The following is a 26824-nucleotide window of genomic DNA, read 5'->3' on the forward strand; positions in this document are numbered from 1 at the left end:
CTTTCCAGGTGTTTAGTCGGGCTGAGCCAGGCAGATTAATATGGCTGCGCCTAGTGAGCGGAGAGTGTGACGGAACGGGAGGCGCCATATTTCGAGTAGGTGTTAGTGCCGTACAGCAGAGAATCCTGAGAGCAAGGCAAGGTAGAAGTGGAATACGGGAGCTACAGAAAAGATGTACTGGGACAATGCGGGAGCAACAAAGAATCCCAGGTTTCTGAGCATAGAGTCAGGGAACCGCTCCCGCTAAGATGTGTAGAAAAAAGACACGCAGTGCAAGGTGCAAATAAAAATGGGGAAGTGGGGTGGGGGAATAGGAGAAGCCGTTCCCGTTATTAAGCCAAAGAGGAGCGTGAGGCTCAGCCAGAGTCGGTTGATCTACAACACATTGCCTCACTTCCCCAATATTAGGTATAATAATGATAAAATATGCTTCCTGAGGTAGGTTATTTAATTTAGGTTTCAATTGGGGTGGAAAAGTCAGGATGGAGCAGTATTCTCCCTGAGACCGAGCACTGGAAGAGGGAAAGTCAGAATGCTTTCATCTGGTGACCTCCAGCCAGTCATCCTGGAAAATGGAATTCAAATGTTCCCCTCCTGGGAATGCTGTCCCAGATTGGGATGGGAAAACTCAGCCACTGCTAAAGACACCTCAGATGGCAGCAGAGGGGAAGTGTTTGAGGATAAACTCTGAAGGATAATTCAAAACCCCTGAAACCTCCTCTCAACCTGGTCTTGAACTTGCTCTGTGGCTTTGGGCCAGCTGCTTTCCCTCAGTTCTCTCATTTGTCAAGAAGAGGAAGGTTGTGAAATATTCATTTGGGTGTTTCAATGTTTGCTGAAAGCACTTCAGAATCTGCGCAGTTTTTAAAAAATAATAAATACCATGTAATAGTGTTATTACTGTTAAATTAATTAAACAAGGAGACTATTAGACTTAGGTGGTTCGAATGCCTTAGCAACCCTCCCAAGCAAACCAAAACCTAAGCCTGTAAATGCCTCAAGGTTACGAAATCAAAACCTAAGGCCAACCAATCACAAATGAGGCTTTCCCAAATAAGACAACTGTTTAAACTATAGGCAATCAAATAATTTCCTTGCTTTGCTTCTGCGACTTCTCTATAAAAGTCTTGCCTCTAGCTCTTGTCAGTGGAGCACTTCTTACCCCTTGTGGTTTGGTGCTGCCCAATTAGAGAGTTTTTGCTCAAATAAACTTAAAAATTTTAGTATGTCTTAGTCTGTCTTTGAACATCACTACAGAATATCCAGCCCTAACTAATGCCTAAAGACACTATGGATTAATTCTTGGGGTTCACTCAGCTCTTTAAAGTCATATACAGTGGCCATGATGCTTCTGGAATGTCCTTCCCAACCATATGTCAGGAAAACTTCTATTCCTGCTTCAAAACTGGGAGCCAATATCCTGTTTTAAGTTTTTTCCCAGAGTCCCCTGGCATCTGTGCCTTTTCATGGGCACAGCTGCATATGCCCTCTACTATGACAGTCATCATTGCCAAGAACTGGGATTTCCAGTGTTTGTCTTTTCTCCCCTTTGGTCTGACAGCTACTCAGGGCAAGCCTGTGTCAGTATCAGCCTAGTTTTCCCTTTTTTGTTAAAAATGTATTTACGTCTATTGAGTCCCACCATAATGTAAAGCTCATTCATTCCTTCACTCACACAATTCGTTATTGTCTTGCTTGGTAATGCAAGGAACAAGCTCAGAATCTGATAGTGACAATGTAGTGTGACTAGTGACTTGATAGAGGCATGACTGGTGCTGTAGGGCACAGTGAGAGGTAAATAACTTGGTCAGGGACTGGAGTGGTAGTGGTGGTGGGGGTGTGGGATGGAGTTTGTCAGGAAAACAAGATTAAGAAGGAAAGTGTCAACAGAACAGCAGATATATACCACTTCTCACATACCTGAGAGCAAAGTGATCCCACCTCTACATCTTTGCTCAGATGGCTCCCTATGTTAGGAATACCCACACACTCCTATTTTGGGGGGAGATTCCATGCCAAAAATCAGGGGAGTCTCGTGCCTTGTGAGGTCCTAAATTAATAGTTTTTTACATGTTTAAATAACGCAGGGGTCTTCAATCTACAACACTTAGGCAAATCTGGCCTGCTGTCTGTTTTGATAAAGTTTTATTGGAACACCATAATGCTCATTCATTTAGATATTGTCTATGGTTGCTTTTGTGCTATAATGACACTGTTGAGTAGTTGTGGCAAGAACCATATGGCCCACCAAGTCTAAAATATTTGCTGTTTATTCCTTCACAGAAAAAAGTTTGCTGACCCCTGATCCAATTTCATGCTGAGGGAGAAACCATTATTATCCCCTTATACAGAGAAGGAACTTCAGGCACCAAAAGGTCACACAGCTTGTTAGTGGTGCAGCCACGATGTAAACTCCCAAAGTCTGACTGAGAGCTTATGCTCCTAACCGACTACGCTACACTACACTTTAATGAATGTCTTTTGAATATCAATTAATTTCTTTTGGTAAAGAGGCAAATATAATTAATATAATTATCAATGTAACTTGTCATCCAAACCAGGACAGCTTTGACAGTGAAAAGAGGTGCAATTAGTCACTATATCTGGACATGGGACATAAAGCCTCTCCTGAACAATCTGTGATGTGTGATCACCCTAGAGATAGGAACAGAGATACACAAGACAGAGCAGAATAGATAGACAAAATTATGAAAGATGTTTTATTTTATTTCATAAGCCAAATAAGTGTACTTTCTTGCTTTATAGTCATACACCTATACATTAAGAATACTTTCTTGTGAATTCTTATGTTACTCTCATTAGCTTATGACACTTCATCTTGCTTAAACAATAAAAATAATTCTTACTGCCCAAATACTCCAAGTTATTCATGCTGTATGTGTGTGGGGGGATGGGGGAGGGGAGGAGTTCTGTTTAGTATTCCACTCTACTCTCAGGTGGCTTATAAGGTGAGAGGAAACATGGGCCAGACAATCCATAGAAATGGCATCATGCACAGGAGGAAAAAAACGTGTAGAATCATCTGTGCCGCAGACGTGTGCAGATGTGTGATAACTACTTACTTTGATACGAATTTATAAGCCAAGTATTGCCTTCAGTCAATCAAATACAATAAAAATACATCTAAAACTGGTGGTTCTTATAGATTATTCTAGAAAGGATATGCAATCAATCAGGGAAAGCACATACAATGGAAAAAACAAGACACCAAGGATGGAGAGCCCTGGAAAATCCCAACTGGTGAGGGATAAGAGAAAGAGGGCTTGATGATGGGAACGGAGGAGAGAGGGAGAGAGAAGAAGATCAAGGGGGAATGGTGTCAGAGGAACTAACGGCAAAATATTGCAAGAAGAGGGAAGCATTAAATGTCAGATGCAACCAAAAATCCACTACAATAAGGAAAAAAAAATGTCCCTTGGATTTGATAAGAGTAAGATTGTTTCACAGTAATGATGTTTTCACAGTAATGTTTCACAGTAATGATGAAGGCAGAGCCTTATGGAATTCTACTGAAATATAAATGTGGACTGAGGAAGTAGAAACACCAAGGTAATACCAATTTTCAAGAAGCTTGTATATTAAAGGAGAGAAAGATGATGAATCAGGTTACAAGCTGGTATTTTTAATGTACAAAATAATTTAAGCAGGTCAAGGACTGAATTATGTCCTGAGACACATATGTCTTCAGACAACTATAAAGACACAGATCAAAAACCCAATAGAAAAACAGGCTGGTACCTCAATAATAATTAAAGATATGTAAATTAAACAATGAACTTTTCCATATTGATAAAAAAAAATTTTTTAATTTTTTTAACGTTTATTTATTTTTGAGAGAAAGAGACAGAGCCTGAGGGGGAGAGGGACAGAGAGAGAGGGAGACACAGAATTGGAAGCAGGTTCCAGGCCCCGAGCTGTCAGCACACAGCCTGATGTGGGGCTTGAACTCATGAACTGTGAGATCATGACCTGAGCTAAAGTCAGACATTCAACCGACTGAGCCACCCAGGCACCCCCATATTGATAAAATTTTAAGTTGATAGTATCCCATATGAAAAAAATCAAGTATGGAATTATTCACCCATATACATAGATGGGTGGCAGACAACCTAGAAATACTCTCAAATTGAATATGTGCCAAAACAACTTGAAAAAAGAAAAACAGGGACGCCTGTGTGGCTAAGTCGCTAAAGCGTCTGACTCTTGATATTGGCTCAGGTCATGCTCTCGTAGTTCATGAGTTCAAGACCCACATTAGCCTCTGTGCTGACAGCATGGAGCCTGCTTGGGATTCTCTCTCCCCCCTCTGCCCCTCCCTACTCTCTCTCTCAAAATAAATAAATAAACTTTAAAAAAAGAAAAGAAAAACAAAGTGGGAGGGCTTACTTTCTTTACCTGACTTCAAAACTTACTATTGGTTTACAGGAATCAATGCAAAGTAATATTGGCATGAAAGTAAATCAATAGATAAATGGAACAGAGAGTCCAGAAATAGACTGCCACATACATACTCAGCTGATGTCTATTTAACCCTTGGTATCGGTAGTGCCAGTGGTGGGCAGAGATGACATGAGGAGTTTGTGGCAAGCCCCAATAGGAGAACACCATAGGCTCCTGGAGTTTTGGAGCAAGGCTGGGCCATCTGCAGTGGACAATTAGATGCTTTTGTAAAACATCTCCTTGCATACTACTGCATCCTGGTAAAAACAGAATGCATGCCCATGGGACACTAAATGACTACTCCACCAGAACTACCCATTATGAGGTAGAACCTGTCAAAACCATCAAATCATGAATTAAGTGGGTTTAGAAAACATCCATTTTAAGGTGGAAGTGGTACATTCAGCAACGGCCGGCATAAGCAAGCTCATGGCACCCACCACTGTTACATCAGCATCCCCTACAAGGACTTCAGGTTGATGCGTAAATACTCTCAGCTCTTTGTGTGCAAAGAACCAGTAGGCAAAAGGAGGCAGCACTATTTCAGAAGAGGTAAATAACCCCGATATCAGTAGAAAGTGGGCTATCACACAATGTGGGCAGGGAAGAAAACATAGAACTCAGTGATCCACTTAGTACCTCTGGCCCAACTGTGACTGTAAATGTACAGGTTCAGGTCTGAGAAGGGCATTATGGCCAGTGTCTTAGGTCAGCAGAGGTCGCTGCAAATGGATAGTGGAGAAGTGAGGTGATGAGTTATCTACTATGACCCTGGGACCACTATAGCAGCAGGAGCTGTGGTTTATCCCACTAATCTCTCCCTTCTGACTTCTCCCCACAGGCAAAGAGGGACTCAGGAATTCTGGAGGAAGTACTTCACCGATATATAAAAACCAGTATATCTAAACAGAGCAAGGGAAGTAGTATGATAGACATAAAGTTGCATATCCAGACTCTTCTTTAAGGAAGGACTTGATGTTTGGCTGGGGGGAGTGCACTAAGAAGACAACTTCTAGCTGTCAGCTACTTAGAACTAGGACTCCGTTACAGAGAGCTGCCTCACCCAAGGTCATGCCCTTTGCAGTGCAGCCTGCATCTGGTGAATGAGCAAGACGGGGGTCCAGAGGCCTAATACAGTGAGTGGGAAAAACACTCACTTCAGAGCTCTTCACCAGGTTTGCAGAAGCTTTGTTGGGTCTGCAATGTATGTAAACTTCGTCCTTTGTCCAATCCTGCATTTCCTCCTTCCTTTCATAGATACTGGGTTTTTTTTTAATGTTTTGATTTATTTTTGAAAGAGAGCGAGACAGAGCGCGAACAGGGGAGGAGCGGAGAGAGAGGGACACAGAATCCGAAGCAGGCTCCAGGCTCTGAGCTGTCAGCACAGAGCCCAACGTGGGGCTTGAACTCCTGAACCACAAGATCATGACCTGAGCTGAAGTCGGATGCTTAACTGACTGAGCCACCCAGGCGCCCCCTAGAGTTAATGTTCTATAAACACCAATTAGGTCAAGATGTTTTATAATGTTCTTTAGGTAATATATGTGCTTACTAATTTTTCCTTTTTTAAAAATTTTAATTTAAATACCAGTTAATTAACAGGGTCTTTACTAACGTTCTGTCTAGCTGTTTTATCAGCTGCCTAGAGAAGGATGTGAAAATCAATTATGATTGTGGAATTGTTTATATTTCTCCTTAATTCTTTCCACGTTTGCTTCTTATACTTTAGAGCTCTGTTTTAGGTGCATAAATGTTTATGAATGTTTTGTCTTCCTGATGAATTAATCTTTTAATCTTTAAAAAAAAATTTTTTTAATGTTTGTTTATTTTTGAGATGGAGAGAGACAGAGCATGAATGGGGGAAGGGCAGAGAGAGAGGGAGACACAGAATCGGAAGCAGGCTCCAGGCTCTGAGCCATCAGCCCAAAGCCCGACGCGGGGCTCGAACTGACGGACCACAAGATCATGACCTGAGCTGAAGTCGGACGCTTAACCAACTGAGCCACCCAGGCACCCCTCTTTTAATCTTTTTAAATTGGCCCTCTTTATCTGTTAATAGTTTCACTGAGAAGTCTGTTTTGTCTGCTATAAATATAGCCATTTATGCCTTTGTATGCTTACTATTTGTGTGATATATCATTTTAATCCATTTAATTTCGACTTAATTGTGTCTTTTTATTTATTTATTTAAAATTTTTACTTTTGAGAGAGTGAGCACAAGTGGGGAAGGGGCAGAGAGGGAGACACAGTATCTGAAGCAGGCTCCAGGCTCTGAGCTGTCCGCACAGATCCCGACACGGGTCTTGAACTCATGAACTGCGAGAGCATGACCTGAGGCAAAGTCGGACACTTAACCAACTAAGCCACCCCAGCGCCCCTCTGTGTCTTTTTAAAGTATAGATCTTGTGCAGAGCTAAAACTGGGTCTTGCCTTTTTATCCATTATGAAAATCTCTGCCTTTTAATTTGAGAGTTTTGTCAACTAACTTTTTTTTTTTTTTTTTAATTTTTTTTTTCAACGTTTTTTATTTATTTTTGGGACAGAGAGAGACAGAGCATGAACGGGGGAGGGGCAGAGAGAGAGGGAGACACAGAATCGGAAACAGGCTCCAGGCTCCGAGCCATCAGCCCAGAGCCTGACGCGGGGCTCGAACTCACGGACCGCGAGATCGTGACCTGGCTGAAGTCAGACGCTTAACCGACTGCGCCACCCAGGCGCCCCTCAACTAACTTTTAAAGTAATGATTAAGATTGGGTTTAGGTCTACTATGTTATTATTTCTATTGTTTGTCTCCTTTGATTTTCTTCTTTTGCATCTCCCTTCCTACTTCTATTATGCATTTTTTTAAGTTTATTTATTTTGAGAGAGACAGAGACAGCACAAGTTGGGGAGGGGCAGAAAGAGCAGAGAAAGAACCCCAAACAGGCTCTGTGCTGCCAGAGCATAGCTCCACACAGGGCTCAAACTCACAAAACTGTGAGATCATGACCTAAGCTGAAACCAAGAGTTGGATGCTTAACTGACTGAGCTACCCAGGTACCCCTCCATTATGAATTTTAAAATTAAAACATTTTTTTTCTACTGACCTATTTCAAGTTCAATGACTTCCCTGTCATTTACATTCTGCTGGTAAACTTATCCAGTGAATTAAAAAACTTTTTAAAAATATTTGTTTTAATTTTGAGAGAAAGTGAGTGTGCAAGTAGGGGAGGGGCAGAGATAGAGGGGGACAGATGATCTGAAGCAGGCTCCACGCTGACAGCAGAGATGGGGCTCGAACTCACAAACCACAAGATCATGACCTGAGCCAAAGTCAGATGCTTAACCAATTGAGCCACTCAGACACCCCTCCAGTGAATTTTAAATTTCAGACATTGTACTTCTAAGTTCTAGAGTTTTCTTTTGGTTTTTCTCCAGTTTCTATTTATTTGCTTAGTTCTTAAAAATGTATTCACTGTGAGCATATCTTTATTTCACTAAGCAGTATAATACTTATATTAATATCCTCATATGCTCATCCCAACTTTTGGATTGGTTGTCTCTTTTCTTGAATAGGGTCACATTTTCCTAATTGTTTAACTGTCAAGTAAATTTTTCTTGTATCCTAGATATCATGAATGATAAGTTGTGGAGAGTTTGGATTCTGTTATATTTCTCTGAAGAGTGTTAACATTTTTGTTTTAGCAAGTAATTAGCATGGTTGAACTCAAACTTCAAACTAATTCTGTGGGGCAGCAGCACAAATAAAAGCTCAGTTCTCTTGTCTTTAGTTGAAACATTAGGAGTCTGTGCCAAATATGCATGGTTCAGAGATCAGACAGGGATTTGGGCAGAGTTTATTCACAGAATTTGGGTTGCTCCTTCTTTGAGTCTTTCTTTTCTGGGATTTTCCTTTCACTTTTCAGTGGCTGTGGTTTCCCTGAAACTCAGCCCTGTACTTTTTCATCTCCAAAAGACTGAATGTTTTCTATCAAATTACCCACCTCTGCCACACCAACTTTAGCATATCCTCAGGATAAAAGCTGTGATCTAACTTACCATTCCCTTCTTCCAAATTTCAACTCTTTTCCATAATCTGCTTTTGTTCACTCTCCAGTACCTTCAGGTCATTGGTTGTGTGTGTGTGTGGTTTTCCAGAGTTTATAACTATTATCTGTGGAGGGTCAGGATCAGTAGGAATCTACTTGGCCATACCAGTAATGAAAACTCATTACAATAAAATAAAATCAATTCATGAAAATAGAAAAATTACTTAGAAAAACATAAAACTTACTCTTAAACTGACAATCTTGAATCACCATCCACATAATGATAGTGATATTTTGCATTTTCTAACATATGTATTTGTGTGTATAAACATTATCTTTATATTAAAGAAATGTCTCAGAAACGTTTTCAAATACTCTTAAATTTTAACAATGATTTATACCAGTGTTTCTCAAAGTGTGGTCCCCAGACCAGCACCATCAGCATCTCCTGGGAAGTTATTAAAAATGCAAATTCTCAGCCTCCCACCCCCTACTGTCCCAGACCTACGGAGTCAGAAACTTTGTGGATGGGGCCCATTTCTAATGTCTGTGTTTTAACAAGCCCTCCAGTCAATTTTGACACATGCTATCATTTAAACTCACCTCTGTATGTCTATTTTCTTTCATTCTTCATCTCCAATAATTTTTTAGACATCCTTTCTTCAGCCATTGATGCTAACATTTAATTCCTTTTTTACTGTACTCGTTGGCTTTCAAACACTTATTTCCACTGCTCAGGCATACATACCTATATTCCTCACTGTCCCAGGTATGGTACTATTATGGGTTCTCCACAAGGTGTGGGAAATTTGACCTAGTCATCACATGCAACTGTTTTATCCTTCTAAAAAGTGCAGACTTTCCACAGCTCTGGAAAGTGAAGATTCATTCTGTGTTTGGTGCCAGGCTTCCACTTGGTTACAAATTACTGATGGAAAATGGCTTTCACATTGCATTTTCCTTCTCTGAAAGTAAATAAGTTACTTAGAAATGAGGGTATAACACTCATGAGTTGATTTTTCAACACACACGTGTATATACACACACATTTCATTCTCAATACCTATATCTGTTAATTCTCTGAAGTGAGGAGATCAAGAAGGCAGGAATTTGAATGGGAAATATTTGCAAAGATGACACTTAACCACATATTCGCTGAGGGGCCATCATTATACTAGCCTAGTATCCAGATGAAATATTTATTGAGCAGAACTGACTACTAAAAAAGTCTTGCTTATTAACCCGTATGTTTCTTCTGAAGAACAAATGAGGTAATGTAGTAAATGTGCTGTAAAAATGTAAAAGGTGACATACATGCCAAATATTATTATTACCTTATATTATGAAACCATTTTTGTGCTTAAGTCACTGTTTTTAGTGTAACAACTTAAATTTTAATACAATTCAGCTGTGTTTTTTATCTATGACTCGTGAATAAAAAATAATAATAATAGGGGCACCTGGGTGGCTCAGTCGGTTAAGTGTCCAACTTCAGGTCAGGATCTCACAGTTCGTGAGTTCAAGCCCTGCAACAGGCACTGTGCTGATAGCTCAGAGCCTGGAGCCTGCTTTGGATTCTGTGTCTCCCTCTCTCTCTGCCCCTTCCCTGCTTGTGCTCTCTCTCTCTCTCTCTCAAATAAACATTAAAAAATTATTTTTAGGGGCGCCTGGGTGGCTCAGTCGGTTGAGCGTCCGACTTCAGCTCAGGTCAGGATCTCACAGTTTGTGAGTTTGAGCCCCGTGTCAGGCTCTGTGCTGACAGCTCAGAGCCTGGAGCCTGTTTCAGATTCTGTGTCTCCCTCTCTCTGCCCCTTCCCCGCTCATGCTCTGTCTCTCTCTGTCTCTCAAAAATGAATAAACGTTAAAAAAAATTTTAATAAAAAATATTATTTTTAATTAAAAAAATAAATAAGTATGCAGTGGAAAATAGGTCTCATGTGCAAACTCAAATTGATCCATAGTAACCTCTGGAATGCATGCTTTTTTTTTTTTTAATGTTTACTTATTTTTGAGAGTGAGGGAGACACAGCATGAGCAGAGGAGGGGCAGAGAGAGAGGGAGACACAGAATCCGAAGCAGGCTCCAGGCTCTGAGCTGTCAGCACAGAGCCTGATGTGGGGCTCAAACCCACAAACTGTGAGATCATGACCTCAGCTGAAATTGGGCGCTTAACCAACTGAGCCACCCAGGTGCCCCTGGAATACATGCTTAAGAATGATTCTGAGGCCATGTCTAGATTCACTCAGAATGAGTGTGGTGACCCATTAGCAATGTTTGCTATTGGGCAAGAACAGGAAGTAGTGGCATTTGTTACAATACATTTGAAACCCCAGATTGAGGTGTTTGTATATACGTGCTCTGAATATGAGACAAAACGGAGTGACTGTTCAGAAAAGCACTTTCATTCACCTAAAATCAAAATTTATCTTCAGTCGTTTTAAAAAATGGCATATAGAAGAAACACAGTACAGAATTATAGTTGTAATTCATTATTTTAATAAAAGGACGTGTGTTTGATAGGAAAAGTCTTTGTGAATTCAATATCAAGTTTAATGCCATATCCTCAGATTCACCACCCTTCCTAATAGTCATAAAAACTTTTACTTTGTAAACAACAGCATGGAGTGGGCTCAGTGAAAATTTTAATCAGTGTTGATGTATGCATATTAAAAGGACTTTAGTTGTGAAAATAATACATTTACATTGTTCAAAAATTCGTATACAGGATATAATAAAAAGGAGGTCTCCCTCCAGTCCCAGCTCCCATTCCTGTACTCCTTTGCTCACAGAAACCACTATAAGGTTTCTTATATATTTTTTCAAACCAAGTCTATTTACATACAAATATACGTATACATATATACACACATACATATATACACACACAGAGATAGGCAAATGCACACCCTTTTGTACAAAAGTGGGAACACACTATACACACAGTTCAGCAATCTGCTTTTTTCACTTAATGGTGTATCTTGGACATCATTCCCCACCAGCACCTGTGCATCCTCAGCTGCTTTCATTTTTTCTCTTAATTTTCTGTTAATATTTTTTACATAAATAACCTTTAGGAAGTTTGCAGCTGATGCAGAAGCTAACAAAGACATTAAGAAAGAGAGAGGTGATAATATCAAAGATCAGGTTCATACCAGTGGCCACAAACATTTATACATGGAAATTAACAGATATGCAAATTCAATTCTCATATGTGGTGCTTAAGTACACAAAACTCAAGCAACTCAGGAATTTAGCATATGTAATTTGCTTCTCTACTGCTCTGATTTTTCAGCTTATTAACATTTTTAAAAGCTTTATATTTTGGTCTGAACACATAAATAATTAATAATTGAGTACTTTTAAAACAGTATTTTCTATAAAAGGTTGGTATCAAGTTTAAACTCTCCATCCATTGCTTCCCTGTAAGATTCATTTTCAAACTCTCTCGTATGTAGCGAGGTGTGACTTCTTATTAAAGGCTTTCTAACATCCTTAAAATTCAGACTTCTTCTAAGGTTAAATAAAACCTCTAGTTAAAAGGTTTTCCCAGATTAATTTCACTGAGATTTTTCTTCTGAATGAGTTTTTACATGTTTGGTAAGGGATGCATTTTGTTTGAAAGCTTTTCCACATTCATTACATTCATAGGGTTTCTCTCCAGTGTGGGATCTCTGATGTATAACAAGTTGTGACTTTACATTGAAAGCTTTTCCACATTCATTACATTCAAAAGGTTTCTCCCCAGTATGAGTCCTCTGATGTACAATGAGATGTGACTTTTGGCTAAAAGCTTTCCCACATTCATTACATTCATAGGGTTTTTCCCCAGTATGAACTCTCTGATGTTGAGTAAGGCCTTCAATTTGTTTGAAGGCCTTTCCACATTGGTTACATTCAAAAGGACTTTCACCTGTATGAGTTCTCGTGTGGTAAGTAAGAGATGAGCTATGTCCAAATGCTTTTCCACATTCATTACATTTGTAGGGTTTCTCCTTAGTATGAGTTCTTTGATGTATAATGAGGTGTGACTTCTTGCTGAAAGCTTTCCCACATTCATTACATTCAAAGGGCTTCTCACCTGTATGAATTCTCATATGTTTAGTAAGGGATGAGCTATACTTAAAAGCCTTTCCACATTCATGACATTCATATGGTATTTCACCTGTATGAGTCCTCACATGTTCTGTAAGAGATGAGTTATACCTAAAGGATTTTCCACATTCCTTACATTCATAGGGCTTCTCACCTGTATGAGATCTTACATGTTGAATAAGGTTTGAGCTGTGTCTAAAGGTTTTCCCACACTCAGTACATTTATAGGGCTTTTCCCCAGTATGAACTCTCAGATGGTCAGTGAGGGCATGTTTATGACTGTGGGCTTTGCCACACTGAGTACACTCATATGGCTTTTCTCCAGTGTGAGTTCTCTGATGCACAACGAGGTGTGACTTTTGGCTAAAGGCTATCCCACATTCATCGCATTCATAGGGTTTCTCCCCAGTATGAATTCTCTGATGGTCAGTGAGTCCTTGCTTGTGACTGAGAACCTTCCCACATTGATTACATTCATAGGGTTTGGCTTTAGCTTGAGTTTTGTCACACTTAGTAGATGAGCTACGGCTGGATGATTTCTCATGTTTCTTTCCAGTTTGACTTTTGTCGCATTTAGTATGGGATGAGCTATGATGAGATAATTTCTCATGTTTCTTGCCAGTTTGAGTTTTGTCATGCTTATTAGATAAGCTATGGTTGGATAATTTCTGTTTCTTTCCAGTTTGATTTTTGTTTTTCTTTGTATCAGGTAAGCTATGGCTGAAAGATTTCTTGTGCTCTTTAGTTACATTAGGTTTCTTTTTTGCATAGTTTCTTATATGACCAAGTAAGTCTAAATTCTGTTTCAAACTCTTTCCATGTGAATCAAATTTAAGCTTTCTTTTTGAAGGAACATGTTTTGTACTCACATTTATTTCCCCCAGTGAGCTACATTCATGGCCTTTCTTCTTAGTCAGACTTTTTTTCTTGAATGCAACTTCCCTAAGAAGTTTGTTTTGAGATTCCTGGTGATTCACTAGCTGGTCGTTATCTTGCTGGACTTCTTCTAAAATGGAATTCAATGAGACATTCTTATGAATCTTTTCACTCTCATATTTTGAACTACAAGTTATAAAACAAATGCCCTATTGTGGGGCTGAATCTTTATTCAAGCTTCACATCCCAAGGTGAATGAAATATCAAGTGTAAATGTCCCTAAGCTTTTGGACTTGAGGGGAAAGTGCTGTAGAGAGCACTTCCAAGTGCTTATCCAAGAAAAGATAATTGACAATAGTAATTAGAAAAAATTTTGCCTGTTTACAAATATAACCTTGTAACCTGGGATAGATGATAAGATAAACTGAAGGAGCAGTGACTAGGTAATAGATGAAGTTAAAAGAGCTTGTGATTGTGGTTGGTATTTTTTGAGGTTTCTCCACAGCCCAAGCTTCCCAGCTTTGATAACTGCCAATTCATTCACAGTATTTGGCTCCCACAGCCTGTACTACATTAATTCAGCTCTCTCTGGTCACAATTGGAGACACATCTGGCTCAAGCCAAAGTGTCCAATATGAGTCTTCCTCCTAAATATTTAGACTCTAGTTTGTCTCCATTGGGTTTTTACAATGATATAAAACGAGTAATAGTAAAGTCATATCTTCCCTGTGTAAACAGAAAGTTCATCAGTATGAAGAACGAAGCATACATCCACAAAGAAGCAGAGATGTGAGATCACATGTTCTCAAAGAGACCATTTATCTAATCCCAATTCTGGATGGCTTTCCAGTTCCTAGTTCTAATCCCTGGTAGGATCAGGCTGACATATCCACCTTTAGGTTACAAGAGATAAACCTAAGTCCTTATAGTAAATTCCTCGATTTACTTAGGCTAGCCTGAGTAAATTTTTGTTACTGCCCTCCAAAAAGCCAAAATAGAGAAAATAAGGGAAGTCTACCAAGAAATACTGAACAGCTTATAGGTGACTAAGGGAACAAGCAGGAAAGGGTGTTCCAGTGCTACCACCTACGATCAATATAATAACGACATTCCTGTACTAAAACAAACAAACAAACAAACAAACAAACAACCAAAAAACCCCCGAAAAACTAAAAAACCAACGAAACAAAAAACAACCCTACAGTTTCTGAGTCCCCTGATGCTTTTACCATGATAAAATTCATAGAAATGAGATTTACACCATTTAGAGTTACAATGTACACATGTATCTGTTTTCCAACAGTTTGCTACGGAGCATACCTTTGTTTCTGTCAGGTCACTCTACTAATTACTAATCATAAATTTTAAGCTTATTCCCAGCTTTAAGTGATTGCTCACGTCCTTCCTTCCACACGTTATACAATCACACATTTTAAGATACCTTCCCAGTGTGTGTTTTCCTTCTCTGAGTCCACCACCCACACTGACACATGGAGGCAATTATGTTTGTACCATTATGATCCAAACTCTGGTTGAAAACAATTGATTGAGGGGCGCCTGGGTGGCTCAGTCGGTTAAGCGCCCGACTTCGGCTCAGGTCGCGATCTCGCGGTCCGTGAGTTCGAGCCCCGCGTCAGGCTCTGGGCAGATGGCTCAGAGCCTGGAGCCTGTTTCCAATTCTGTGTCTCCCTCTCTCTCTGCCCCTCCCCCGTTCATGCTCTGTCTCTCTCTGTCTCAAAAATAAATAAACGTTAAAAAAAAAAATTAAAAAAAAAAAAAAAAAAAAAAAAAAGAAAACAATTGATTGAACAGTGGTAAACATAGGGCCCACACTAGACCAATACTATTCTTTCTCCTAAGAATTTAGAATTGAAATTCAAAGACCTCTTTTGGCTAGGTATGGATACGACATGTGTAAAAATCCAAAAACTTAAGAGTTGGGACTACCATTTTGAGGCAGCTTTCTTCAGTTATGTGTGTGGAAAAGCAGAAAAAGCTTTAGGATGGGAATTAAACAGACTCAAAGAGAGAAACAGATGTAAGAGTCTCAAAGAATATAAGAAACTGAACAGCTGCCTTGGTCATAAAGGAACAACACATGGATAAAGTGAAAACTGGGATCAAACAGAAAAGAGTTTTAGTATTTGGATATAAGCCAGGAAACACCATTACTTTCATGGAGGACTTTGAACAGATTAGTTCCCATGGGGTAAAAAAATCAATTTTTGTAGGTATAGATATAACAGGGAGAGGTAGAGTTGCCAGCTGCTTTTCCCTTTAGGAAACTTTAAGTGGTACAAGCATTTTGGGGGAAAGGGTAGAACAAGAGCAAGACAAAGGTGGCCTCTTCCAATGTCCAAGGATTCTGGAGAGGATAGAGGCAAATCTTCTGGGAAGAAAGGGATCAAAACTCAAACCTTTCCCCTTGAGGTGTAACATTATAAGAACCTCTTATAATGATGAAGATTGGCCAGCAGGAAAAAATATAAAGCACTATGAGAGAAATTTACCATGAGGGGAAAAGATAGAATCTGAACTAGTGAAATGGTATAATAATAGGGTAATAATGAAGAGAGTTGAGTCTGACAGAGCATATGATTACAATTGTGAGCTTATCCTGGGACGCCTGGGTGGTTCAGTCGGTTAAGCGTCCAACTTCGGCTCAGGTCATAAACTCGCAGTCTATTGAGTTTAAGCCCCGAGTCGGGCTCTGTGGTGACAGCTCAGAGCCTGGAGCCTGCTTCCAATTCTGTCTGTCTGTCTGTCTGTCTCTCTCTCTCAAAAATAAATGAACATTAAAAAAAAAAAAAAAAAAGACTGTAAGCTTATCCTGAATCTGAGAGAGTAACTAACACCTGAATTTTAAGCTAAAATGACTGAAGTATATAGCTCAATAGACTCAGCAAATCATTGGAAGGAATAGAACAGTCTTTCCTTGAAGCAATTCCAAGTACTATATAGGAAACTGAACTGAGAAGAAAGTCACTATAGCAATGACAAAGATGCATTAAATGATTCAGTATTATTTTTTAGTTGCACACCAAGTAACAGTGAGAAAAGTAAACGCAGCCAAAATTGGAGCCACTAATGGATGGATCGAAAACTCCATGAGGTCCCTTCATTCGCCATTTGAAGGACTAGTCCTTCTGGTTTCAAGAATTCGTGGAGAGTTGGAAAATTCAGAGGACACTTAAAAATATACTGTAAACATTCTGCTAAGTTGGGGACTACAGTGATGTAAATAATAAGTGAATATTTTAATATTTGGTGGCAACACCTAAGATGAATTACTTAAAAAATGAATTCAACAAATCAGCCTAAGAATTAGAACAATTTAGGCATGAGATAATGTAAAGCTAATTTGGGTGATGTCCGTGAGAAGTGAAGACAGCAAACGAACAAATCAGGAACTGAGGAGAGGATAGAAAAAGAGAAGGCAGAGAGCAAAGATGCACCGGAACTCCATGGTAGACAGGCCTTAAATCAAAGTAGACCCGGGGCACCTGGGTGGCTCAGTAGGTTAAGGGTCCGACTTCCACTCAGGTCACGTTCTTGCAGTTCGTGAGTTCGAACCCCACGTCAGGCTCTGTGCTGACAGCTCAGAGCCTGGAGCCTGCTTCAGATTCTGTGGCTCCCTCTCTGCCTGCCCCTTCCCCCCTCCCCTCTCTCAAAAATAAAATAAACGTTAAAAAAATTTTCAAAGTAGACCCTGATAAAAATATGGAAGGTGAAAGGAAGCTCTAATTTAGAAAGAAATATAAAGCTTTCCATTTCTGACACTCTGAGAATGAGCTTTCCTGTAAAGTAGGTAAAAATATGAGTGCAACACAAAGAAACTGGAGATTTATCTGGACAAGATAAATTTTTCTTGAAAGTCACCCATGTAGAATAAGTAGCTTGTATTTGCACAAATGATTCTTTTGAGGAAAATACGATAGAAAAAAAAAAAAGAACAGAGAGAAGAAGACAAAACCTTAGGGATACTTCAGCAAGTGGAAAGAAGAGAATCTGGTGAAATAAATGCAAAGAAGCACTTAGAAGATCAGATTTAAGTGGTATATAATTTAAGCTAAGTAGGCAAGAATTTCATGCTGATCAAAACTATTAAAATATGTGCTGGAAGGTAAGCAGGGGTTACTTTAAAGCCAGAAATTTACATAGAGACACAAAATCTGTAGGATTTGACTGTAGAGGTTAAGGAGCAAATGGAAATGATGATTCATTATAGACCACAGGTCTGGAGCATTTTCACAGTGAAAGAAGGGAAGTGGAAAGTAATTAAAGGCAGGGAGCATCATGCCAAGAGATTTGGAAAGAGGATGGACCCAAGAAGGTTTGAACACATAAGGAGAGAAATATATCATGGAGTCCCAGAATTTGACTGGATGAAGGGAAATATACTGAGGATATTAGTAAAAAAGGAGATAATAAAAAACAGCACTGCTTTAAACAAGGTAAGCAGTGATGGGACTTTGAGAACAGCTAAGAGGAGTCACTGCTCCTCCTGGAAGCTGAGCAATGGAGAGCATAAATGAGGAAAGATGACTGACTATATATGGAAAGGTCAGTTAGGCATCTGAGGTATGGTATCAAAGGTTCAGAACTCTAGTTGTCACCTTTTTCCTACCACAATATGAATGGTGTGGCATACTGTATTACTGTTCCCTGTGGAAAGATTGTACCTCCCAGGCCCCTGCATGCCATTTGAATCCTCCCTGGAGAAGGGCTGTACATTCCTACCCTGCTGAGCTTAGGAGTGGCCAGGTGATCTGCTCTAACCAATTAGCCAATAAAATGTGAGCAGAAAGAGATATCTACCACTTCCATTCAGTAGTTTTAAGTCAACAAGTGGTTCTACTCATTCTTCTTTCCTTGTGACATGAGAGCAGGATTTGCCAAATAGGGACTGCTCTTTCGATGTAGGTCCAAAGGATAATGTGGAATAGGGCTACAGCATGAGCAAGAAACAAATCTTTCTTGTTGGAAGCCACTGAGATTTGGGGGTCATTCCTTAATGGAGCATAACTTAGCCTAAGCTAACTGATGCAAGTGGTATAAGCAAACCCCCATACGTGAACACTGGCTTACAACTGTAGTGAACCTCATACGAGAACCTCACACGTAGACAGGTTCATAGACAGAAGGGATATTAGAATCTCCAAGGTTAGAGAATCTTTGTAGTTTGAACTCCTCCTCCCCCAGGAGAGGATATTTTTCAACTGCTACTCCTGGTTAAGAAATAAAGGTCTCAAATATTTAAGATTTTAAAAATAAATTATTCATTGGGTTGGCTGGGTGGCTCAGTCGGTTAAGTGTCCGACTTTGACTCAGGTCATGATCTCACGGTTCATGAGCCCCGCATCAGGCCCTCTGCTGTCAGAGCGGAGCCTGCTTTGGATCCTCTGTCTCCCTCTCTCTCTGCCCCTTCCCTGCTCATGCTCACTCCCTCTCAAAAATAAACATAAATCAATCAATCAATCAATCAATCAATCATTGAAGAATTGCAAAGTTACCACCAAAAAACTAGGAACTTACTTCCATTGGTTCCTATTTGCTTGGGTCTTGCTATTTCACTGGGACCACCTTGTCTAGGTTTTTTGCCCTTCCCCAACCATGGCTCTTCTCCTTTTTCCAACTTGGAGATCATGTCTGGTTTGGGAGCTTGATAACCTGCTCATGAGAAATGGTACAAGTTGAGTGTTAGGAAAACAAACATCCCAGAAATCAAACACTAATATTTGGACTTCAGAGCCTTGAAAGAATTAAGAATATACGGCTTCTGAAATTTCACAATGGCTGCCCATGTACCCTATCCAAGGAGACCTTCCATTTTGGAGACAGGGACACAGTATCTTGAGTTGTACCCAAAAGGGATCACAACTCTTTGATTCATAATAACCATGGCCAAATTTATCAAGAACTTCAGAGAGAAGGTATCACCATGCACACATTTTGAATTATGAAAGAACTGTCCTTACCCATTGAGGCAAGGTTGCTGTAGTTCTCCAGCATCACATCCTTATACAGGTTCCTCTGGGCAGGATCTAGTTGCTCCCATTCCTTCTGGGTAAAAGCCATAGTCACATCTTTGAATGTTACTGATCCCTGTAATAGCAATACTTCTATTCAGTCTAATGTTATTCACATTAGTGAGTGATTTGGACAAGATAATAATGATTTGTTCTTAGCTCAACCATTCAATTTGATCATGATGTTATTTATAGTGGATACTAATTCTTTACTCAATTATGCATTTTTTGAGAGGCAAAAGTCATATTAAGAAATGTCCCTATTATGGACTGAATGTTTGAGTATCCCCAAAATTCATACGCTGAAACCCTCCCCTCCAATGTGATGGTATTAGGAGACAGGGCCTGCAGGAAGTAATTAGAATGGGATGAGTTCATGAGGGTGGAGTCTCCATGAATAGGATTAATGCCCATATAAGAGTCACAAGACAGCTTGCTTCCTCTCTCTGCTCCTTCTGCCAAGTGAGGGTACAAGAAGTCTGCAACCTGGCAGATGGTCTCACCAGATCCCAGCCAGGCTCACACCCTATCTTGGACTTCTCGCCTCCAGAACTGACAGCGTAAATTTCTGCTGTTTATAAGCTACTCAGTTGATGGTACTTCGTTGTAGCAGCCCAAACTGACTAAAACAGTCCCACTTGTGAATTTGTTTATTCAAGAGGATAAAGAGTGAAAAAAGTCATACAATTATCAGAGAGAAAGACAATTACCAAAACAAACAGAATCAGTCTTTACCTTTTCTTCTATAACAAAAAACAGTGGAATAGTGTTTATGAGGTAGAAGAATTGAGATCCTTGATTTTTAGAACCAGCCAAAAAATCACCTATATTTGGAAGCAAAAGTAATGTATTTTAGGCATGTAAGGATGCAGAAAATATAATACGTATATATTTTAGAAGTAAAGAAAAGGAGAGGGACAGGGAAGGAGGAGGAGGAGAAGAAAGGGAGTGATTTTTAAAAGAAGGAAAAGTGAATCAGAATAAAGATTTCAAGATTGGGAAGGACATAATGTACAAGAAAGAGCTGTGAATAATAAAACCAGTCAAATGTCTAGTTACATCCAAGTAACTTGATAATCTTCTTGTACAACTGTTACAAAAGTCATTAAAATCAAGAGTCGTGACTTAGGGGCACCTGGGTGGCTCAGTTGGTTAAGTGTCTGACTTTGGCTCAGGTCATGATCTCGCCGTCCATGAGTTCAAGCCCCGCATCAGGCTCTGTGCTGACAGCTCGGAGCTTGGAGCCTGCTTCGGATTCTGTGTCTCCCTCTCTCTCTGCCCCTAACCCACTCATGCTCTGTCTCTCAGAAATAAATAAATGTTAAAAAATTAAAAAAAAAAAAGAGGCGTGACTTAAGAAAAATAAACAGGAATATAAGGTGGGGGATGGGGAGAAATTAAAGCATGTTTAAGATCTCCTCTTATTAGGCAGGTGAGAGGAGGAGACACAGCTCCTGGAGAAGTTTGCCACTAATGAATACACGCTTGAACAGATTTGTTTCACATTGAAAAATAACTCCCTACCTCCATAGACCACCAATCAATTAGCTGTGTATGTCACCAATCTCTGACCTGACAAACCTCCAGTCATGGACATCTAAGAAGTCCCATCATTGACTGTCACTGGCCTCTCAATCACTGATAGACTGATCCCAACAAAGTCCCCTATCAGTAACAGCAACAAATCTCCCCAGTCGCCCCCACACACTCCAATCACAAAATCCCACAGGTCTCTCAACTATGGATACCTAAAGAACACATCAGTCTCTTCTCTGATGCAACCCCAAATCCCGACTCTACCAGTCCCCAATCACTGACACCAACAGACCTCCACCAACAGTGGCGTTTACAGAAACCCGAATCAGTGCCAGCCAACTTCACTATACCTTCAATCTCTTTAGCCATTCCCTTCACCTGCTTGCTTTGCCTGAAATCTACCTTCTCCTGAGGATCCTGCTCCCTTACAAGGCTCCCTGCTGGAGGTTATTTGGTTTGGCCCAACCATGACTCGTGTACCTCACGGCCTGAAGTTGAGGTCAACGATAACTTTCAACTATTCTTCATTCATCCTTCAAAATCCCTATCATGTTTAGAGTATCACCAGACTTCAACCCATTAACCCTCCATTTCAACGATTAACTAGAAGAACTCACAGCCTCACCATATAGTTGTACTCGGAGCTATGATGTAGTACAGCTAAGGAAAAGGTGCATGGGGTGAAGTCTAGAGGAAGCCAGGCACAAGTATCCAAGAGTCCTCTTCCAGTGGAGTCACACAGGACACACATGATTCCTCCAGAAATAAATCGTGAGAACACGTGTGAAATGGTGTTTCCCAGGGAAGCACCGTAGAGACTCAGTGGCGCTCACGGGCACCCTCTGCCTGGCACACACAAAAGTTCCGGATCCCCAGAAGGAAATCAGGAGTTCAGCATAAACCTCATTGTTTACATCGTTTAGTTTATTAAATGTTTTATTTATTTTTGAGACAGAAAGAGACAGTGGGCGGGAGGAGGGGAGGGGCAGAGAGAGACACACACACAGAATCTGAAGCCGGCTCCAGGCTCAGAGCTGTCAGCACAGAGCCCGACGCGGGGCTCAAACTCATGGATTGTGAGATCATGACCTGAGCCGAAGTCGGACGCTTAACCAATGGAGCCACCCAGGCGCCCCTACATAGTTTAGTTCAGGCACGGGGAGCCACTTTTATCATTTCTGGGAATGGTGCAAAGCCTCCTGCAGTCTAAGTTCTCAGATGTCAGCCAAAGGTCAACCTTGCAAGCAGGCTTTTCTAAGGACAGCTGTCAGGGGCCACTTATGTCAACTCTTCCGCACAGTAATTCTGCCTCATTCACTGCAAACCTGAACACGAGCTTCCTCTTCCCTACAGCTCCTCCACTAACTGCATCAATGCAGAAGAGCCCTTCCACACCCTGGCCTTTCTCTTTCCTGACTCCAATAATCTTTTCTTCTACCCAAACTCAGCCACTGATTCGTCGCCCAGGCATTCTTTAGACCCTTGCCACATACATTACAGCACCTCTAAAATCTCTACTTAAAACACTGTCCTGCCAGCTTACTTCTTCTAGTACCTTCCATGTCAATATTTCTCCAAAGACATTCGGCCCTCATACCCATCGATCCTAACCATTTTTTCACAATCTTCCATTGCCACGCAGCCTTACTTTTCACCTGTCCTGTTTAGATTTAGTTCTAACACCATACACACTCCACGGAAAACAGCTTTCACTTCCTTGCCCCTCTTCTTCTCCACTGTACTTCCCTAGCAAAGCCTCAAACTTAAACCCAACTTAATCTCTGCCTGCAACCTTGCAGTTAAACATTCCAAAAGAAAAAAGTCAAACAACTGTGCTGACTGGACTCACTTCAAATTTATGACACATATCTCAAATGGGCACCCAATACTGAGAGCTTCCTGTTCCTCTTTCCAAGATGATTATTCCAAACATTCTCCGCTTTCTCTCTGAAATCTGCAGCACCTACTCCTTTCCCACTGTCAGCTGATGAATCTGCCTTACACTTTCAAAGACAAAATAAATGTAAGTGAACAAGAACTACCTTGCCTTGTTACCACCAGTTCCACCAATCTGTTTCCAAACCCCTATCAATCTGTCTCCTTTCTGTTGAAGTGGAAGACGTGTCCCTTCTGTCACTGAAGGCCAGTTTCTCCACTTATGCTTTGGATCCTATCCTCAACTGCTTTCTTGAGGATTTCACCCCCTACAATTAACCTCTCTCTTTTGTGCCACCTATTTTTCCCTTTCTACTGAATCGTTCCTATTGACATACAAAGTTGCCTTAATATCATTCATCCAATGAAAACTGTCTCTTAATCACATGTCCCATCCAATGCCAATTTATTTGCTCCTTTTACCAGCAAAACTCCTGGTTTATACTCTGTCTCTATTTCATCACCTCCATTCTTTCTTTTTTTTTTTTAATTTTTTTTAACGTTTTTATTTATTTTTGAGACAGAGAGAGACAGAGCACGAACGGGGGAGGGGCAGAGAGACAGGGAGACACAGAATCGGAAGCAGGCTCCAGGCTCTGAGCCATCAGCCCAGCCCGACGCGGGGCTCGAACTCACGGACTGCGAGATCGTGACCTGAGCTGAAGTCGGACGCTTAACCGACTGAGCCACCCAGGCGCCCCTCATCACCTCCATTCTTTCAACTCATTCCAACAGGATTTTGCCCTCATCGCTCCACGAAAAAAAACTCTTCTTAATCAAAATAACCATTGAGCTACATCTTGCCAAAGTCAAATTCTCTGCAGTGATAAGTCTGGGACTCACAAGAGTTTACGACACAATGGACTCGCATGGTCTTGAAAATCTTTCTTCTTTAAGCTTCTTTGACACCACATTTACAATTTTCATCATATCTCAGTGGCTACTCCTCATTCTCCCTTTTTTTCTGTTCTTTTCCAAACCTCTAAATGTATCAGTGACCCAGAGCTCTGTCCTTGGTCCCTCTTTTCTTCTCTATCTGCGTCCTCTCTGCAGGTGACCTCATCCAATCTTATGGCTTCAAGTACCATCTTTATGCTTGATGTCTTTCATTATGAATTCTCCAGCTCACACCTCCTAATTCTAGATTCATGCATCTAATGACTATGCAACATCTCTACTTGGGCATGTAATGGGCGTCTTGATGTGGCCAAAGCAGAACCACTGTCAGCGGCTCTGGCTCCCATTTATATCCACCAAATCTGGTCGTCTTCAACACAACCCTTTCGCAGAAAAAGGAAGCACCCTTTATCCGGTTCCTCAAGCCAAAAGTCTAGATGTAAAATCTTGATTCTTCTCTTCCCTCATGTTTCATATCAGCTCATCAGGAAGTCCTACTGGCTCATCTCTAGATGTATTCTGAATCTGATTTTTCATTCCCTTGCTACGACCCTATTCTAAACCATCATCATCGCTTCCCTTTCACTATTCAATAAACTCCTAAAGGACCTTTGCACACAGACAGGGACAGTCCGGTCTCCAACTACCACAGGCACCGTAATAGACTCCCATAGGCCGCACATTGCCACACACCTCCCCAATCTCTGACACACCACGAAGCCATTTCTGATCCCCACAGCCTTCCAAACCATGGCCTTTCGGACCACCCTTTCCCCCCCCCCCCCCCGCCCCCCGCAATCACTGTCATCGCAGATACCTCGAAACACGGATTTCCTTAAACTGTGGCACCCACGGACCGCGCAGGCCCCCCATCACTGCGCCACAGATTCCCCCAGCACGCTGACCACCCCTCCCCCGCCAGAAGACCCTCCAGCCTCGCCTCCAATTCCCAAATCGCTCCTCTCAGAGACCGCGGCCACCCTCCAATCACGGACCCCCAACTAGCCCACCGCGGACCGCCCGGCCGCCCCGCCCCGCCATCGCGCTCACCGCGGCGCTGCCCCCCGGCTCCGACACGGCCATCTCCGCGGCACACCCGGCCCCTTCGGCCGTTCCCGCACCCCTCCTCCGGCCCACGCTCTCCTGCTTTGTGAGGATCGGGTCGCAGGCGGAGGCCGACATGGCGGCTGCTCGAAGCGCGGCCTTAGCGAGCCCGGCGCCTGCGATGGCGGCGCCCCTGGGTATCGCGGGAGGGCGCGGCCATCTTGACCGAGGCTCCGCCGTACAGCGGGGGCTCCGCGCTCCCGGCGCGCGCGCGGGCAGGTGGCCCCGGGACGCCGCGGAGGGTCCCGAGAGCTGAGATGCGAGGGGGCAGGAGGCGTGCTCCGGGACCCACTGCACGGTGCCTCGCGGCGCTCGACACCCCAGCCCCGGCGTCCGGAGGCTCGGCCACGCAAATGCAGAATTCGGAGTCGCCTTTCTGAATCCGTCCCTGCAGCCAGTTGCCGGGAACCCCGCAATCACGAGGCCCAGCGCGGAATCCAGACAGCCAGGATAGTAAGAGAGACTGAGGAGGAAGGAGAAAAGGCCCGATCGCTCAGACACCATTGTTTCATAGGGAGAGAGCACTAATCGTCCAAATACACGTCTTTACCTTTACGGTATAAGAACAATGAGGGGAAAAAAATGAAGCAGCAGGTTCAATGAACACATCACTCCTCAGTGAGGTCAGCTGAAGCCAAATAATCAAGCAATTGGAGCAGAAATAATTTCTCAATGAGCTATTTGGTGTACCGACGCCGTTCATTTAACAATTATGTGTTGAGCTTTTACTTTGTGCCGGCTAAGTTGCTGTGCTATGCTAGGTAATGGGGAAAGAGTGGAGACCCAGATGGAAACAGCCTTTGTTCGCCCTGATGGAATTTACAATGGGGCAGCGGGCTTGTGAAGTTATCCCAAATACGTGGTTGCTTTTTCCAGAGTCAAACACACCCTGTTTCGCACCTTCCATTTAGATGAGTGAGCAATTAGTTATCCCTCAGCAGTGGCTGCATCCGTTCCCCTCGAGGGCTCAATCTTTAGTCTGAATACAATTCTCAGTGCACCTTCGCTGAGCTCTTGAGACTCCTTAGGCCACCTAATTTCAGGACAGTTTTCTGCCTAGTCTCCCCATCCTATTATTGAAAAAGTTTTTCTAACAATAATTTGTTGTTGTTGTTCCACAAATCACAGTGGTGTGTTTCTCATTTATTTTCCAACTATCCCAACAATGCTTTCCCCAGTCTTGTAGCATCAATTCTAGAGCCTAGCAAAGTCTGTTGTAAATATTGTGATAGGCAGAATTCGAATATGGCCCCCATTATCTCTGCCCCTGTTATCACACCTTTAAGAGATCCCCTCTCTTTCAGGAACCTGTGATCTCATACCTATATAAGATCCCAAATGAGTTGATTTTGAGTTCATAAAAAAGTGGAGATGATTCTGGGTGGACCTGACCTAATCAGGTGAGCCCCTGAAAGAGACTGGACCCTTCCTGAAGTCAGAAATTACAAATAGGAACAGGCCTGCGGAGGGGCCACACAGCAAGAACCTGAAATCAGCCTCTCAGAGCTGAGAGTGGGTTTTGGTCTACAACGAGCAAGACAACAGGACCTCAGTCCTCAACAGCAAGGAAATGATTTCTACTAACATTCTGAGGGAGCTAACAAGCATATCTTTCTCTAGTGGACTCTTTAGTACACAACTCAGCCAGCAGCTTGAATTGAGCTTTGTGTGACCTCGTGTGGGGAATCCAGCCATGCCACCATCAGACTTCTGACCTACTGCAACACTGAGATAATAAATTTGTGTTATTTTTGAGAGAGAGACAGAGTGTGAGTGGGGGAGGGACAGAGAGGAGGGAGACACAGAATCCAAAGCAGGCTCCAGACTCTAGGCTGTCAGCACAGAGCCCAAAGTGGGGCTCGAACT

The 26824-nt window shown here is 41.8% G+C and overlaps 1 protein-coding gene across 2 annotated transcripts; it reads right to left on the reverse strand.

Annotated features, from left to right (window-relative positions):
• Positions 1-10962: 10962 nt before the first annotated feature.
• On the reverse strand, positions 10963-25301 carry ZFP37 (ZFP37 zinc finger protein). 2 transcript variants are annotated; one of them, XM_060608977.3, is made up of 5 exons: positions 24905-25050; positions 20222-20310; positions 19436-19562; positions 18993-19127; positions 10963-13587 (listed from the first exon to the last, which is right to left on the reverse strand). In XM_060608977.3, exons 3-5 carry the CDS (start codon positions 19533-19535, stop codon positions 12047-12049), a joined length of 1776 nt encoding a protein of 591 aa, XP_060464960.1. In that variant the 5' UTR covers positions 19536-19562; positions 20222-20310; positions 24905-25050; the 3' UTR covers positions 10963-12046. The 2 variants fall into 2 exon arrangements, with proteins under 2 accessions (XP_060464960.1, XP_078292695.1); XM_078436569.2 differs by lacking the exon at positions 20222-20310 and having other exon boundaries at positions 24905-25301.
• Positions 25302-26824: the final 1523 nt, after the last annotated feature.

This window comes from Panthera onca, chromosome D4 (assembly GCF_046562875.1).
Source record: "Panthera onca isolate mPanOnc1 chromosome D4, mPanOnc1 haplotype 2, whole genome shotgun sequence".
Lineage (NCBI taxonomy): Eukaryota > Metazoa > Chordata > Mammalia > Carnivora > Felidae > Panthera > Panthera onca.